This window comes from Mandrillus leucophaeus, unplaced genomic scaffold (assembly GCF_000951045.1).
Source record: "Mandrillus leucophaeus isolate KB7577 unplaced genomic scaffold, Mleu.le_1.0 Scaffold122, whole genome shotgun sequence".
Lineage (NCBI taxonomy): Eukaryota > Metazoa > Chordata > Mammalia > Primates > Cercopithecidae > Mandrillus > Mandrillus leucophaeus.
The window spans coordinates 52,818-69,228 of NW_012100543.1; the positions used below are offsets into that span (position 1 = coordinate 52,818).

At 40.4% G+C, this 16,411-nt stretch overlaps 1 protein-coding gene across 1 annotated transcript in view; it reads left to right on the forward strand.

Moving 5' to 3' along the window:
* Positions 1-14,968, forward strand: part of APOB (apolipoprotein B) — a 41,641-nt gene extending 26,673 nt beyond the window's left edge. The window contains exons 21-28 of the mRNA XM_011971397.1: positions 827-1,002; positions 1,112-1,299; positions 1,783-1,928; positions 2,873-3,246; positions 3,759-11,330; positions 11,731-11,845; positions 11,949-12,120; positions 13,059-14,968. Of these exons, the coding sequence (XP_011826787.1) occupies positions 827-1,002; positions 1,112-1,299; positions 1,783-1,928; positions 2,873-3,246; positions 3,759-11,330; positions 11,731-11,845; positions 11,949-12,120; positions 13,059-14,663 (10,348 nt within the window). The 3' untranslated portion in view covers positions 14,664-14,968. The remainder of the gene's footprint in view (positions 1-826; positions 1,003-1,111; positions 1,300-1,782; positions 1,929-2,872; positions 3,247-3,758; positions 11,331-11,730; positions 11,846-11,948; positions 12,121-13,058) is intronic.
* The last annotated feature ends 1,443 nt before the right edge of the window (positions 14,969-16,411 follow it).

The window sequence follows — 16,411 nt, forward strand, 5'->3', positions numbered from 1 at the left end:
TGACCAAGCCATGTTCACCCCAGTCTACAATCAGAGTGGCAGATAGACCCCTTAACATTTTCCATTTTTTTTTTTTTTTTTTTTTGAGACGGAGTCTCACTCTGTCACCAGGCTGGAGTGCAGTGGCACAATCTCGGCTCACTGCAAGCTCTGCCTCCTGAGTTCGAGTGATTCTCCTGCCTCAGCCTCCCAAGGAGCTGGAACTACAAGTGTGTGCCACCACACCCAGCTAATTTTTGTATTTTTAGTGTAGACTGGGTTTCACCATATTGGCCAGGATGGTCTCCATCTCCTGACCTCGTGATCCACCCACCTTGGCCTCCCAAAGTGCTGGGATTACAGGCGTGAGCCACTGCGCCCGGCCGAGCCCTCAACATTTTAAGCCTCTGCGCATGTCCAGTTGGATTTTCCTACCATTTATCAGGCACTTACTATTCATGTATCAAGCACAGTGCTGGGTGCTTTAAAGAAAGTATCTCAGTCCTCACAATAAACTGCGAGGTCAGTGTGAGTTTACCTGTTTCATGGATAAGGAAATGGTAGCTCAGAGGGTTTAAATCATTTGACCAAAGTCATAGAGCTAGTAAATAGCAGAACAGGATTCAAACAGTTTTCAAAAAGCTTCTCTTTCTCCTAAACCTGCTTGCAAAGTCTTTAATTTGTGCTGAATGTTGGCTTCAGAAGTTAATGAATTTGATCTGTGACTGTTTCTCTGCACCATCCTTGTATCTGGTTTTGATCACCGCAAATGGAACTTCTGTTTAATCCTGCATATCTCCTTTGAAAGGACAAAATCACTGGTGCCAACTGATTTTCTTTACCATAGTTGTGACACAAAGGAAGAAGGAAAAATCAAAGGTGTTATTTCCGTACCCCGTTTGCAAGCAGAAGCCAGAAGTGAGATCATCGCCCACTGGTCACCTGCCAAACTGCTCCTCCAAATGGACTCATCTGCTACAGCTTATGGCTCCACAGTTTCCAAGAGGGTGGCGTGGCATTACGGTACGTGTCTCTTCCCCTGTGTGAGCACTTCCAAAGTAATGCAGCTGTTGAGACCTGTGGTTACAGGCTGACCTAGTACCACTCACAACTATTTCCTATGTATTTTCAGATGAAGAGAAGATTGAATTTGAATGGAACACAGGCACCAATGTAGATACCAAAAAAATGACTTCCAATTTCCCTGTGGATCTCTCTGAGTATCCTAGGAGCTTACATATGTATGCTGATAGACTCCTGGATCACAGAGTCCCTCAAACAGACATGACTTTCCGGCACGTGGGTTCCAAATTAATAGTTGTAAGTATGAGTCTGCCAGTCAATAAATGCATGGGTATAAGTGCTAATTACATCCTCAACTCTGAGCTAGGTGCAGGAAGGTATCCAAAGATGTATAAGGCATGCTTCCTGCACCCCAGGGAATTCTTGGGAAAAAAAAAAAAAAAACTTTCACACATGTGTAGTTATCCAGTTACACAAAGCTGAATATGATACATATCAAAGAGATGCTACTAAGCAGAACAGTTCTTTGCCTAGTGGTATCAAAGGAAGCTTCAGGACACTAGCTAGGAGGCTGACTATGTTAGACGTTCCTTTTATAAATATGGGCAGTGATCAGTGACTGTCAACGAAGATTCATAATTTTCTGTTATTTATTTTTAACATTCAGTGCATTGTCCTGCTAAATAATTAACTTGTCAAATCTGGATTTGTGCCTAATGTTCATTGCTCTTTGAGGCTCATCCATGCCCATTACCTTAAAAATCTCCTGTCATTTTGTAGGCAATGAACTCATGGCTTCAAAAGGCATCTGGGAGTCTTCCTTATACCCAGACTTTGCAAGACCACCTCAATAGCCTGAAGGAGTTGAACCTCCAGAACATGGGATTGCCAGACTTCCACATCCCAGAAAACCTCTTCTTAAAAAGGTAAAAGAAGAAACCGGCAAAGCTTCTTGAACCGTGCAAAGTAAATGAAAGATTTTACATAGCATGATTTGGATATTTTTTTAATTTAAATTTTTAAGGGAAATAATTTAAGCATTTTAAGGAGATTAATAACTAGTGCAAACACTGTGGCATTTTTGCATTAGTAAACATGAGAATGCCAACCCTGTCAGGAAGAATCTAAGAAAGTAATTGGAGGATTCTGGTACTTTCATCCTAAGATATTTTATCAGTACAACCTGAATTGGAAGGTCATTCAGCTTTCTTCCATTATAAGCAAATTCTCCCTCTGACTGTGAAGAATTCAGAATGGCTAGAGGCATCATTGACTACATGCTTACTGTTAAGTTACAGAGAGTCAGAACAACCATTGAGCACTAAATGGAGGCAGCATTCTGAGAAAATACTTCAACCCAGGCTTACTGACTTCCACACCTATGTTCTTTCCACAAATCAAGTTGCCTCAATTCAGTTTAGCAAATTTGTATCAAGTATCCCCTATGGGCAAAATGCTAGACTAGGTACAGTGAGAAGATAGAAATTGGATAAGATACAGTCCTTTCTCTCAGAAAGATACCATGTAGACACCAACAAATGACAAATAATTAATTATATAAGCAAAATTATGACATGCTCTTTGAGAAAGGTGCAAGGGACTATGTAACTGTAAGAATGAGGCAAATTGGCTATGACTTAGGTGGGATGGTAATGATAATGAGTGGCTCTTAGAAGAGCTTTGTAAGGATTTGAGTGTTTGATAGGTGGAGGTAAAAGCAAAGGGGTCCAGGCATAGGAGTAGCACAAGGAAAAGCGCAGAGTGGCTTCGGGAATGAGGCAGGTACAATATTGCTGGGAAGGTCAGAGGCAGACAACTTTGAATGACTGATGTCTGACTGTGGGGATGTTGTCTTTGTTGTTCATTTCAGTGATGGCCGGGTCAAATATACCTTGAACAAGAACAGTTTGAAAGTTGAGATTCCTTTGCCTTTTGGTGGCAAATCCTCCAGAGATCTAAAGATGTTAGAGACTGTTAGGACACCAGCCCTCCACTTCACGTCTGTGGATTTCCATCTGCCATCTCGAGAGTTCCAAGTCCCTACTTTTACCATTCCCAAGTTGTATCAACTGCAGGTGCCTCTCCTGGGTGTTCTAGACCTATCCGCAAATGTCTACAGCAACTTGTACAACTGGTCCGCCTCCTACACTGGTGGCAACACCAGCACAGACCATTTCAGCCTTCAGGCTCGTTACCACATGAAGGCTGACTCTGTGGTTGACCTGCTTTCCTACAATGTGCAAGGTGAGCTATGCTCGGGTAAAGGATGCACAGGGCTAGTTCATGGCAGGCTCTAAGAGGAGAGCCTCCTCCAGGGAGGAAAGGACTTTGGCTTTCTAGCAGATAATCATCCTTGCTACTTGGAAGTCTTTTAAATCTTTTATTTTATTCAACAAATAGAAATATTTATTAAACATATCACATGTATTAAATATTCTAGTAGGCAGTAACAGAAAGTAGATAAGCCAGCAATTACAATTCAGTGTGAGAGGTGCTATGATAGAGTGTAGCATATAAGTATAAGGTAGAGTAGAAGCACTCAGCAAGGGAACCTAAACAAAGCCTGTGGTGGTCAGGCAAGGCTTCCTGGAGGAATGCCTTTTGCTATCAGATTTTATGTTTGCATTACAGGTGGAGGAGTCTATTGCACAACTGGCCCAGAAAAATGGGACTTTATTATTGAAAGGCTTTCACACAGAGATTGCTCTGGAAATGTATTGCTTAATTTAACTAATGTCTTTTCATTTTTATGTTAGGATCTGGAGAAGCAACATATGACCACAAGAATACGTTCACACTATCATGTGGTGGATCTCTACGCCACAAATTTCTAGATTCGAGTATCAAATTCAGTCATGTAGAAAAACTTGGAAACAACCCAGTCTCAAAAGGTTTACTAATATTCGATGCATCTAGTTCCTGGGGACCACAGATGTCTGCTTCAGTTCATATGGACTCAAAAAAGGAACAGCATTTGTTTGTCAAAGAAGTCAAGATTGATGGGCAGTTCAGAGTCTCTTCATTCTATGCTAAAGGCACATATGGCCTGTCTTGTCAGAGGGATCCTAATACCGGCCGGCTCAACGGAGAGTCCAACCTGAGATTTAACTCCTCCTACCTCCAAGGCACCAACCAGATAACAGGAAGATATGAAGATGGAACCCTCTCCCTGATCTCCACCTCTGATCTGCAAAGTGGCATCATTAAAAATACTGCTTCCCTGAAGTACGAGAACTACGAGCTGACTTTAAAATCTGACACCAATGGGAAGTATGAGAACTTTGCCACTTCTAACAAGATGGATATGACCTTCTCTAAGCAAAATGCACTGCTGCGTTCTGAATATCAGGCCGATTACGAGTCATTGAGGTTCTTCAGCCTGCTTTCTGGATCACTAAATTCCCATGGTCTTGAGTTAAATGCTGACATCTTGGGCACTGACAAAATTAACAGTGGCGCTCACAAGGCAACACTAAGGACTGGCCAAGATGGAGTATCTACCAGTGCAACGACCAACTTGAAGTATAGTCCCCTGGTGCTGGAGAATGAGCTGAATGCAGAGATTGGCCTCTCTGGGGCGTCTATGAAATTAACAACAAATGGCCGCTTCAGGGAACACAATGCAAAATTCAGTCTAGATGGGAAAGCCGCCCTCACAGAGCTATCACTGGGAAGTGCTTATCAGGCCATGATTCTGGGTGTTGACAGCAAAAACATTTTCAACTTCAAGATCAGTCAAGAAGGACTTAAGCTCTCAAATGACATGATGGGCTCATATGCCGAAATGAAATTTGACCACACAAACAGTCTGAACATTGCAGGCTTATCACTGGACTTCTCTTCAAAACTTGACAACATTTACAGCTCTGACAAGTTTTATAAGCAAACTTTTAATTTACAGCTACAGCCCTATTCTCTGGTAACGACTTTAAACAATGACCTGAAATACAATGCTCTGGATCTGACCAACAATGGGAAACTACGGCTAGAACCCCTGAAGCTGCATATGGCTGGTAATCTAAAAGGAGCCTACCAAAATAATGAAATAAAACACATCTATACCATCTCTTCTGCTGCCTTATCAGCAAGCTACAAAGCAGACACTGTTGCTAAGGTTCAGGGTGTGGAGTTTAGCCATCGGCTCAACACAGACATCGCTGGGCTGGCTTCAGCCATTGACATTAGCACAAACTATAATTCAGACTCATTGCATTTCAGCAATGTCTTCCATTCTGTAATGGCTCCATTTACCATGACCATTGATACACATACAAATGGCAACGGGAAACTTGCTCTCTGGGGAGAACATACTGGGCAGCTGTATAGCAAATTCCTGTTGAAAGCAGAACCTCTGGCATTCACTTTCTCTCATGATTACAAAGGCTCCACGAGTCATCATCTCATGTCTAGGAAAAGCATCAGTACATCTCTTGAACACAAAGTCAGTGCCCTACTTACTCCAGCTGAGCAGACAGGCACCTGGAAACTCAAGACCCAATTTAACAACAATGAATACAGCCAGGACTTGGATGCTTACAACACTAAAGACAAAATTGGTGTGGAGCTTAGTGGACGAGCTCTGGCTGACCTCACTCTACTAGACTACCCAATTGAAGTGCCACTTTTACTCAGTGAGCCCGTCAATGTCATTGATGCTTTAGAGATGAGAGATGCTGTTGAAAAGCCCCAAGAATTTACAATTGTTGCTTTTGTAAAGTATGATAAAAACCAAGATGTTCACACCATTAACCTCCCATTTTTTGAGACCTTGCAAGAATATTTTGAGAGGAATCAACGAACTATTATAGTTGTACTGGAAAACATGCAGAGACACCTGAAGCGCATCAATATTGATCAATTTGTAAGAAAATACAGAGCAGCCCTGGGAAAACTCCCACAGCAAGCTAATGATTATCTGAATTCATTCAATTGGGAGAGACAAGTTTCACGTGCCAAGGAGAAACTGACTGCTCTTACAAAAAAGTATAGAATTACAGAAAATGATATACAAATTGCATTAGATGACGCCAAAATCAACTTTAATGAAAAACTATCTCAACTTCAGACATATATGATACAATTTGATCAGTATATTAAAGATAATTATGATTTACATGATTTGAAAATAGCTATTGCTAATATTATTGATCAAATCATTGAAAAATTAAAAAGTCTTGATGAGCACTATCATATCCGTGTAAATTTAGTAAAAACAATCCATGATCTACATTTGTTTATTGAAAATATAGATTTTAACAAAATTGGAAGTAGTACTGCATCCTGGATTCAAAATGTGGATACTAAGTACCAAATCAGAATCCGGATACAAGAAAAACTGCAGCAGCTTAAGAGACACATACAGAATATAGACATCCAGCACCTAGCTGGAAAGTTAAAACAACACGTTGAGGCTATTGATGTTAGAGTGCTTTTAGATCAACTGGGAACTACAATTTCATTTGAAAGAATAAATGATGTTCTTGAGTATGTCAAACACTTTGTTATAAATCTTATTGGGGATTTTGAAGTAGCTGAGAAAATCAATGCCTTCAGAGCCAAAGTCCATGAGTTAATTGAGAGGTATGAAGTAGACCAACAAATCCAGGTTTTAATGGATAAATTAGTAGAGTTGGCCCACCAGTACAAGTTGAAGGAGACTATTCAGAAGCTAAGCAATGTCCTACAACAAGTTAAGATAAAAGATTACTTTGAGAAATTGGTTGGATTTATTGATGATGCTGTCAAGCAACTTGATGAACTATCTTTTAAAACATTCATTGAAGATGTAAACAAATTCCTTGACATGTTGATAAAGAAATTAAAGTCATTTGATTACCACCAGTTTGTAGATGAAACCAATAACAAAATCCGTGAGCTGACTCAGAGACTCAATGGTGAAATTCAGGCTCTGGAACTACCACAAAAAGCTGAAGCATTAAAACTGTTTTTACAGGAAACCAAGGCCACAGTCGCAATGTATCTGGAAAGCCTACAGGACACCAAAATAACTTTAATCATCGATTGGTTACAGGATGCTTTAAGTTCAGCATCTTTGGCTCACATGAAGGCCAAATTCCGAGAGACCCTAGAAGATACACGAGACCGAATATATCAAATGGACATTAAGCAGGAACTTCAACGATACCTGTCTCTGGTAGGCCAGGTTTATAGCACACTTGTCACTTACATTTCTGATTGGTGGACTCTTGCTGCTAAGAACCTTACTGACTTTGCAGAGCAGTATTCTATCCAAGATTGGGCTAAACATGTGAAAGCATTGGTAGAGCAAGGGTTCACTGTTCCTGAAATCAAGACCATCCTTGGGACCATGCCTGCCTTCGAAGTCAGTCTTCAGGCTCTTCAGAAAGCTACCTTCCAGACACCTGATTTCATAGTCCCCCTAACAGATTTGAGGATTCCATCAGTTCAGATAAACTTCAAAGAGTTAAAAGATATAAAAATCCCATCCAGGTTTTCCACACCAGAATTTACCATCCTTAACACCTTCCACATTCCTTCCTTTACAATTGACTTTGTAGAAATAAAAGTAAAGATCATCAGAACCATTGACCAGATGCTGAACAGTGAGCTGCAGTGGCCTGTTCCAGAAGTATATCTCAGGGATCTGAAGGTGGAGAACATTCCTCTAGCGAGAATCACCCTGCCAGACTTCCATTTACCAGAAATCGCAATTCCAGAATTTGTAATCCCAAATCTCAACCTTAATGATTTTCAAGTTCCTGACCTTCACATACCAGAATTCCAGCTTCCCCACATCTCACACACAATTGAAGTACCTACTTTTGGCAAGCTGTATAGTATTTTGAAAATCCAATCTCCTCTTTTCACATTAGATGCAAATGCTGACATAGGGAATGGAACCACTTCAGCAAACGAAGCAGGTATTGCAGCTTCCATCACTGCCAAAGGAGAGTCCAAATTAGAAGTTCTCAATTTTGATTTTCAAGCAAATGCACAACTCTCAAACCCTAAGATTAATCCACTGGCTCTGAAGGAGTTCGTGAAGTTCTCCAGCAAGTACCTGAGAACAGAGCATGGGAGTGAAATGCTGTTTTTTGGAAATGCTATTGAGGGAAAATCAAACACAGTGGCAAGTTTACACACGGAAAAAAATACACTGGAGCTTAGTAATGAAGTGATTGTCAAGATAAACAATCAGCTTACCCTGGATAGCAACACTAAGTACTTCCACAAATTGAACATCCCCAAACTGGACTTCTCTAGTCAGGCTGACCTGCGCAATGAGATCAAGACACTGTTGGAAGCTGGCCACATAGCATGGACTTCTTCTGGAAAAGGGTCATGGAAATGGGCCTGCCCCAGATTCTCAGATGAGGGAACACATGAATCACAAATTAGTTTCACCATAGAAGGACCCCTCACTTCCTTCGGACTGTCCAATAAGATCAATAGCAAGCACCTAAGAGTAAACCAAAACTTGGTTTATGAATCTGGCTCCCTCAACTTCTCTAAACTTGAAATTCAATCACAAGTTGATTCCCAGCATGTGGGCCACAGTGTTCTAACTGCTAAAGGCACGGCACTTTTTGGAGAAGGGAAGGCAGAGTTTACTGGGAGGCATGATGCTCATTTAAATGGAAAGGTTATTGGAACTTTGAAAAATTCTCTTTTCTTTTCAGCCCAGCCATTTGAGATCACGACATCCACAAACAATGAAGGGAATTTGAAAGTTAGTTTTCCATTAAGGTTAACAGGGAAGATAGACTTCCTGAATAACTATGCACTGTTTCTGAGTCCCAGTGCCCAGCAAGCAAGTTGGCAAGTAAGTACTAGGTTCAATCAGTATAAGTACAACCAAAATTTCTCTGCTGGAAACAACAAGAACATTATGGAGGCCCACATAGGAATAAATGGAGAAGCAAATCTGGATTTCTTAAACATTCCTTTAACAATTCCTGAAATGCCTCTGCCTTACACAACAATCACAACTCCTCCACTGAAAGATTTCTCTCTATGGGAAAAAACAGGCTTGAAGGAATTCTTGAAAACAACAAAGCAATCATTTGATTTAAGTGTAAAAGCTCAGTATAAGAAAAACACACACAGGCATTCCATCACAAATCCTTTGGCTGTGCTTTATGAGTTTACCAGTCAGAACATCAAATCCTTTGACAAGCATTTTGAAAAAGCCAGAAACAATGCATTAGGTTTTGTCACCAAATCCTATAATGATGCAAAAATTAAGTTTGATAAGTACAAAGCTGAAAAATCTCATGACGAGCTCCCCAGGACCTTTCAAATTCCTGGATACACTGTTCCAGTTGTCAATGTTGAAGTGTCTCCATTCACTGTAGAGATGTCGGCATTTGGCTATGGGATTCCAAAAGCAGTCAGCATGCCTAGTTTCACCATCCTAGGTTCTAACATCCGTGTGCCTTCATACACATTAATCCTGCCATCCTTAGAACTGCCAGTCCTTCAAGTCCCTAGAAATCTCAAGCTTTCTCTTCCAGATTTCAAGGAATTGTGTACCATAAGCCATATTTTTATTCCTGCCATGGGCAATATTACCTTTGATTTCTCCTTTAAATCAAGTGTCATCTCACTGAATACCAATGCTGAAGTTTTTAACCAATCAGATATTGTTGCTCATCTCCTTTCTTCATCTTCATCTGTCATTGATGTACTGCAGTACAAATTAGAGGGCACCACAAGATTGACAAGAAAAAGGGGATTGAAGTTAGCCACAGCTCTGTCTCTGAGCAACAAATTTGTGGAGGGTAGTCATAACAGTACTGTGAGCTTAACCAAGAAAAATATGGAAGCGTCAGTGGCAACAACCGCAAAAGTCCAAATTCCAATTTTGAGAATTAATTTCAAGCAAGAACTTAATGGAAATACCAAGTCAAAACCTACTGTCTCTTCCTCCATGGAATTTAAGTATGATTTCAATTCTTCAATGCTGTACTCTACCGCTAAAGGGGCAGTTGACCATAAGCTGATCTTGGAAAGCCTCACCTCTTACTTTTCCATTGAGTCATCTACCAAAGGGGATGTCAAGGGTTCGGTTCTTTCACGGGATTATTCAGGAACTATTGCCAGTGAGGCCAACACTTACTTGAATTCCAAAAGCACACGGTCTTCAGTGAAGCTGCAAGGCACTTCCAAAATTGATGATATCTGGAACCTTGACGTAAAAGAAAATTTTGCTGGAGAAGCCACTCTCCAACGCATATATTACCTCTGGGAGCACAGTATGAAAAACCACTTAAAGCTAGAGGGCCTCTTTTTCACAAATGGAGAACATACAAGCAAAGCCACCCTGGAACTCTCTCCATGGGAAATGTCAGCTTTTGTTCAGGTCCATGCAAGTCAGCCCAATTCCTTCCTTGATATCCCCCACCTTGGCCAGGAAGTGGCCCTGAACGCTAACACTAAGAACCAGAAGATCAGATGGAAAAATGAAGTCCGGGTTCATTCTGGGTCTTTCCAGAACCATGTTGAGCTTTCCAATGACCAAGAAAAGGCACACCTTGACATTGCAGGATCCTTAGAAGGACACCTAAGGTTCCTCAAAAATATCATCCTACCGGTCTATGGCAAGAGCTTATGGGACTTCCTAAAGCTGGATGTAACCACCAGCATTGGTAGGAGGCAGCATCTTCGTGTTTCAACTGCCTTTGTGTACACCAAAAACCCCGATGGCTATTCATTCTCCATCCCTGTAAAAGTTTTGGCTGATGAATTCATTATTCCTGGACTGAAACTAAATGATCTAAATTCAGTTCTTGTCATGCCTACATTCCATGTCCCATTTACAGATCTTCAGGTTCCATCCTACAAACTTGACTTCAGAGAAATAAAAATCTATAAGAAGCTGAGAACTTCATCATTTGCCCTCAACCTACCAGCACTCCCTGAGGTAAAATTCCCTGAAGTTGATGTGTTAACAAAATATTCTCAACCAGAAGATTCCTTGATTCCCTTTTTTGAGATAACCGTGCCTGAATCTCAGTTAACTGTGTCCCAGTTCACGCTTCCAAAAAGTGTTTCAGTTGGCAGTGCTGTTTTGGATCTAAATGCGGTAGCCAACAAGATCGCAGACTTTGAGTTGCCCACCATCATCATGCCTGAGCAGACTATTGAGATTCCCTCCATTAAGTTCTCTGTACCTGCTGGAATTTTCATTCCTTCCTTTCAAGCACTGACTGCACGCTTTGAGGTAGACTCTCCCCTGTATAATGCCACTTGGAGTGCCAGTTTGAAAAACAAAGCAGATCATGTCGAAACAGTCCTGGATTCCATGTGCAGCTCAATCATGCAGTTCCTGGAATATAAACTAAATGGTAAGAAATATCCTGCCTCCTCTCCTAGATACTGTATATTTTCAATGAGAGTTATGAGTAAATAATTATGTATTTAGTTGTGAGTAGATGTACAATTACTCAATATCACAAAATTTTAAGAAAGGAGATACATGTGTACCCTACATGTAAAAACCAAACTGTAGAAAATCTAATGCCATTCAAGACAAACAGCTTTAAAGAAAATTAATTTTTATGTAATTATTTTAGGACTAACAATATCTTTTAGCAATTTATTTTGAAACAACTATGAGCTGTACATTGCATATTTTAAACATAAGTGAAGTATCTGGTTAGGATAAAATTCTCCCGGTTTTCACAATGAAAACATCTATGTTTTACTGTTATGAATCTAATAAAATATAAAATCTCCCCTATACAGTTGTGGGAACACACAGAATCGAAGATGGTATGTTAGCCTCTAAGACTAAAGGAACATTTGCACATCATGACTTCAGTGCAGAATATGAAGAAGATGGCAAATACAAAGGACTTCGGTATGAAGCTTTTATTGAAACTTTCTCACTTTTGAAAACTCATTGTGATTTTCATCATCTCCATACCCCTTTCGTGATGGTTCATCTGTTTTTCTGCTTTCAGAGAATGGGAAAGAAAAGTGCACCTCGATATCAAAAGCCCAGCATTCACCGATCTCCATCTGCGCTACCAGAAAGACAAGAAAGGCGTCTCCACCTCAGCAGCCTCCCCAGCCATAGGTACCATGGGCATGGATGTGGATTTTTCCAAATGGAACATCTACTACAGCCCTCAGGTAAATACCACCTAATGAGTGACACGCCTCCAAGAGAGAGTGGAGAATTGGGGCAGATACATTTAATTCAAGACCAAATATTCATTCAGTGATACCCCAAACTAGGTGAAAGACAGGCGGTAAGCAACTTCTTCTCTGAGGAAATATTCTCTAGAAAGTATTACAATGAGTCCTTGATTGATTTTAATTTTTAGATGCACACATTACATCCTATCAGCACTGTTATTTATTAATTCTGGACAAATCCAGAAAGATGAGGGTTATACCTCATCATCTAAATCATAGGAAAGCTCAGCCATATGCAGGGTCTGTTTTTCAGAGAGTGGTGGTCTCTGAAGTATTTAAAACTTTAAAATTCTTCCCCACAATAGAATTGCTAGATGAGATACATCGAACACCTCTCATGTCATTTACAAGCTCTGCCAGGGCCAAATCAAGGGTGACGTTACTAGAGGGGAAGACTAAACATGGTTCTATTACTGTTACTAAAAGTTTGTCATAGGCTTGGAGAATGCGTACTGATATTGGGATTCTGGGTCTCTGCAGGGTGGGCTCCAACTTGCCTTTTTTGCTACTTCTTCTTTCCCTATCTGTCATTTCCTGACTCTTCTCTCTCCTTTCTCTTCCCCCTCCTCCTCCTCTTCCAGTTTTCAGTCCCAGGAAGGTTTTAATGTTAAGTGTCACAATGTAAATGCCAAACACTAAGCATTTTTTTTATCCTTTCTGGGGCATGTGATAAAGAGAAATTAACAACAGTAGACTTATTTAACCATAAAACAAACACACGAACGGACATATGAAAGATAAATCCCTTTCAGTATATGAAAGATTCTCTGATCTTTATTTTTAACTGCTAATGAAGTTTTAGTGTACTATATTATGTAATCGGAGTAATTGAAAACATGTTCTTTTTTTTTTTTTTTTTTCTCTACATTTAGTCCTCTCCAGATAAAAAACTCACCATATTCAAAACTGAGTTGAGGTTCCGGGAATCTGATGAGGAAATTCAGATCAAAGTTAATTGGGAAGAGGAGGCAGCTTCTGGCTTGCTAACCTCTCTGAAAGACAACGTGCCTAAGGCCACAGGGGCCCTTTATGATTATGTCAACAAGTACCACTGGGAACACACAGGGCTCACCCTGAGAGAAGCGTCTTCAAAGCTGAGAAGAAATCTGCAGAACAATGCTGAATGGGTTTATCAAGGGGCCATTAGGCAAATTGATGATATTGACCTGCGGTTCCAGAAAGCAGCCAGTGGCACCACTGGGACCTACCAAGAGTGGAAGGACAAGGCCCAGAATCTGTACCAAGAACTGTTGACTCAGGAAGGCCAAACCAGTTTCCAGGGACTCAAGGATAAGGTGTTTGATGGCTTGGTACGAGTTACTCAAGAATTCCATACGAAAGTCAAGCATCTGATTGACTCACTCATTGATTTTCTGAACTTCCCCAGATTCCAGTTCCCGGGGAAACCTGGGACATACACTGGAGAGGAACTTTGCACTATGTTCTTAAGGGAGGTAGGTATGGTACTGTCCCAGGTATGTTTGAAAGTCCATAATGGTTCAGAAATACTGTTTTCCTATTTCCAAGACCTAGTGATTACACTTCCTTTTGAGTTAAGGAGACATAAACTAATAGATGTAATCTCAATGTGTAGGGAACGGTTGAAAGTTTTATCAGAAGAAGCCCAAGAGGTATTTAAAGACATTCAGTCTCTCAAGACCACAGAGGTGCTACGTAATCTTCAGGACGTTTTACAATTCATTTTCCAACTAATAGAAGATAACATTAAACAGCTGAAAGAGATGAAATTTACTCATCTTATTAATTATATCCAAGATGAGATCAACACAATTTTCAATGATTATATCCCATATGTTTTTAAATTGTTGAAAGAAAACCTATGCCTTAATCTTCATAAGTTCAATGAATTTATTCAAAACGAGCTTCAGGGAGCTTCTCAAGAGTTACAGCAGATCCATCAATACATTATGGCCCTTCGTGAAGAATATTTTGATCCAAGTGTAGTCGGCTGGACAGTGAAATATTATGAACTTGAAGAAAAGATAGTCAGGCTGATCAAGAACCTGTTAGTTGCTCTTAAGGACTTCCATTCTGAATATATTGTCAGTGCCTCTGACTTTACTTCCCAACTCTCAAGTCAAGTTGAGCAATTTCTGCACAGAAATATTCAGGAATATCTTAGCATCCTTACCGATCCAGATGGAAAAGGGAAAGACAAGATTGCAGAGCTTTCTACCACTGCTCAGGAAATAATTAAAAGCCAGACCATTGCGATGAAGGAAATAATTTCTGATTACCATCAGCAGTTCAGATATAAACTGCAAGATTTTTCAGACCAACTCTCTGATTACTATGAAAAATTTATTGCTGAATCCAAAAGATTGATTGACCTGTCCATTCAAAACTACCACACATTTTTGATATACATCATGGAGTTACTGAAAAAGCTGCAATCAACCACAGTCATGAACCCCTACGTGAAGCTTGCTCCAGGAGAACTTACTATCATCCTCTAATTTTTTAAAAGCAATTTTCATTTTTCCTTCTGTTCCAATTGAACTTTCACAAAGCACAGAAAAAATTCAAACTGCCTATATTGATAAAACCATACAGTGAGCCAGCCCTGCAGTAGGCAGTAGGCTACAAGCAGAAATACATATGAATTGGACCTGCACCAAAGCTGGCACCAGGGCTCTGAAGGTCTCTGAACTCAGAAGGATGGCATTTTTTGCAAGTTAAAGAAAATCAGGATCTGAGTTATTTTGCTAAACTTGGGGGAGGAGGAACAAATAAATGGAGTCTTTATTGTGTATCATACCACTCAATGTGGCTCACTTGTATTGAAAGACAGTGAAATGAGGGCATTGACGCAAATGTTCGGGCACAGCAAAACCTCTAGAACATATAGTGTGATTTAAGTTACAGAATAAAAATGGAAACGGAGAAACTGTGGAGGGAAATATTTTGCAAAAATATTTTAAAAGATGAGGTAATTGTCTTTTTTATAATTAAATACTTTATAATTCAATATTTTATGAATAGTTAAAAAGATGGGAGAAAAATTTAAAAGATGTGGTAATTGATCTCAGGAATTGTATTTGCCAAGTGAGAAGGAAAAAATATTCACAAAGGCTTGTACATACTTTGATCCTGAGGAACACCTCTGGTGTCTTCATGTGCCGCATAGTCTTCCTCACTGACAGTCTGCCTTTGCAAGGCAAGGCTCTTGGGTAGGCCTTGAGATGAAACAACAGGTCCTTTATTTCACTCAGCCTGCCAGGAGTGGAGAAGGAATGGCTAGGAAGTCCTAGCCCCAAGGGCTTCATGGCAATAAGGACCCCAGATGTCTCCCTGGAGCTCTGCCAGGATCCATTCAAGGCAAAGAAAGTATGATTGGGAGAGGAGGGGTGGAGATGTAGATTCCTAACAATTCTGCCACCCGGCATACATGTATGCTCTTTAAGCTCCTAAGCACCCTTATTTTTCCAAATGTAATATCCAACAATCCCAAGTGTAATAAAAACCCAAGGGTTTCTCCTGCCATATCCACTCACTTCAAACTCTGATTTTAAACCTTGGAAATGTCCAGTCAGAGCCTCCAAGCTGAGCTCCAGAAAGAGAAAGCTGCAAAAAACCTGTGCAACAAAACTTGCACTCATATCACTGACAAGGGTAGATACAAAACAGCACATTCTTTTCCATGACATTGAAGAGCAAAGGGAGAGTGTAACTTGGGGGCAATAAGAAATTGGAGGTCACCACCTCCCAAATCCTACGTGAGGTCTGTTTGGAAAAGACCTCCTTTTTTAATTCAAAAATACTTCAGCCTCCACCATTCTTTCATAAAGCTTCACATTCTCTTGGTGAAGGCCACTGTTAAAATGCACAGGCATTACCTGGAAAAGGAAACACATAGCCTTAACAATATTCTTGTGTACTGAACTGAAGAGCGAGAAAGAGTCTAGGGAGCTATAATACATGGTAGCATATGAATCTGGTACTCAAGGAAAGTCTGTTGGATAATGGATGGATGGATGGATGGATGGATGGATGGATGGATGGATGGATGGATGGATGGGCAAGCGAATGAATGAGCAGATAAGTGAGGGGTCAGTTTTGAGAGTGAGAGAAACATGGGAATTAGACCCAAATCCCAGGGCACCACATGGAATAGTTCCAGGAATAGTTCTGCAAGAGTTTCCCTGATAAGCTATAAGCAGCAAAAATCTAGTGAGTGTTCAAACTGAAAGGAGGCCTGGAATTG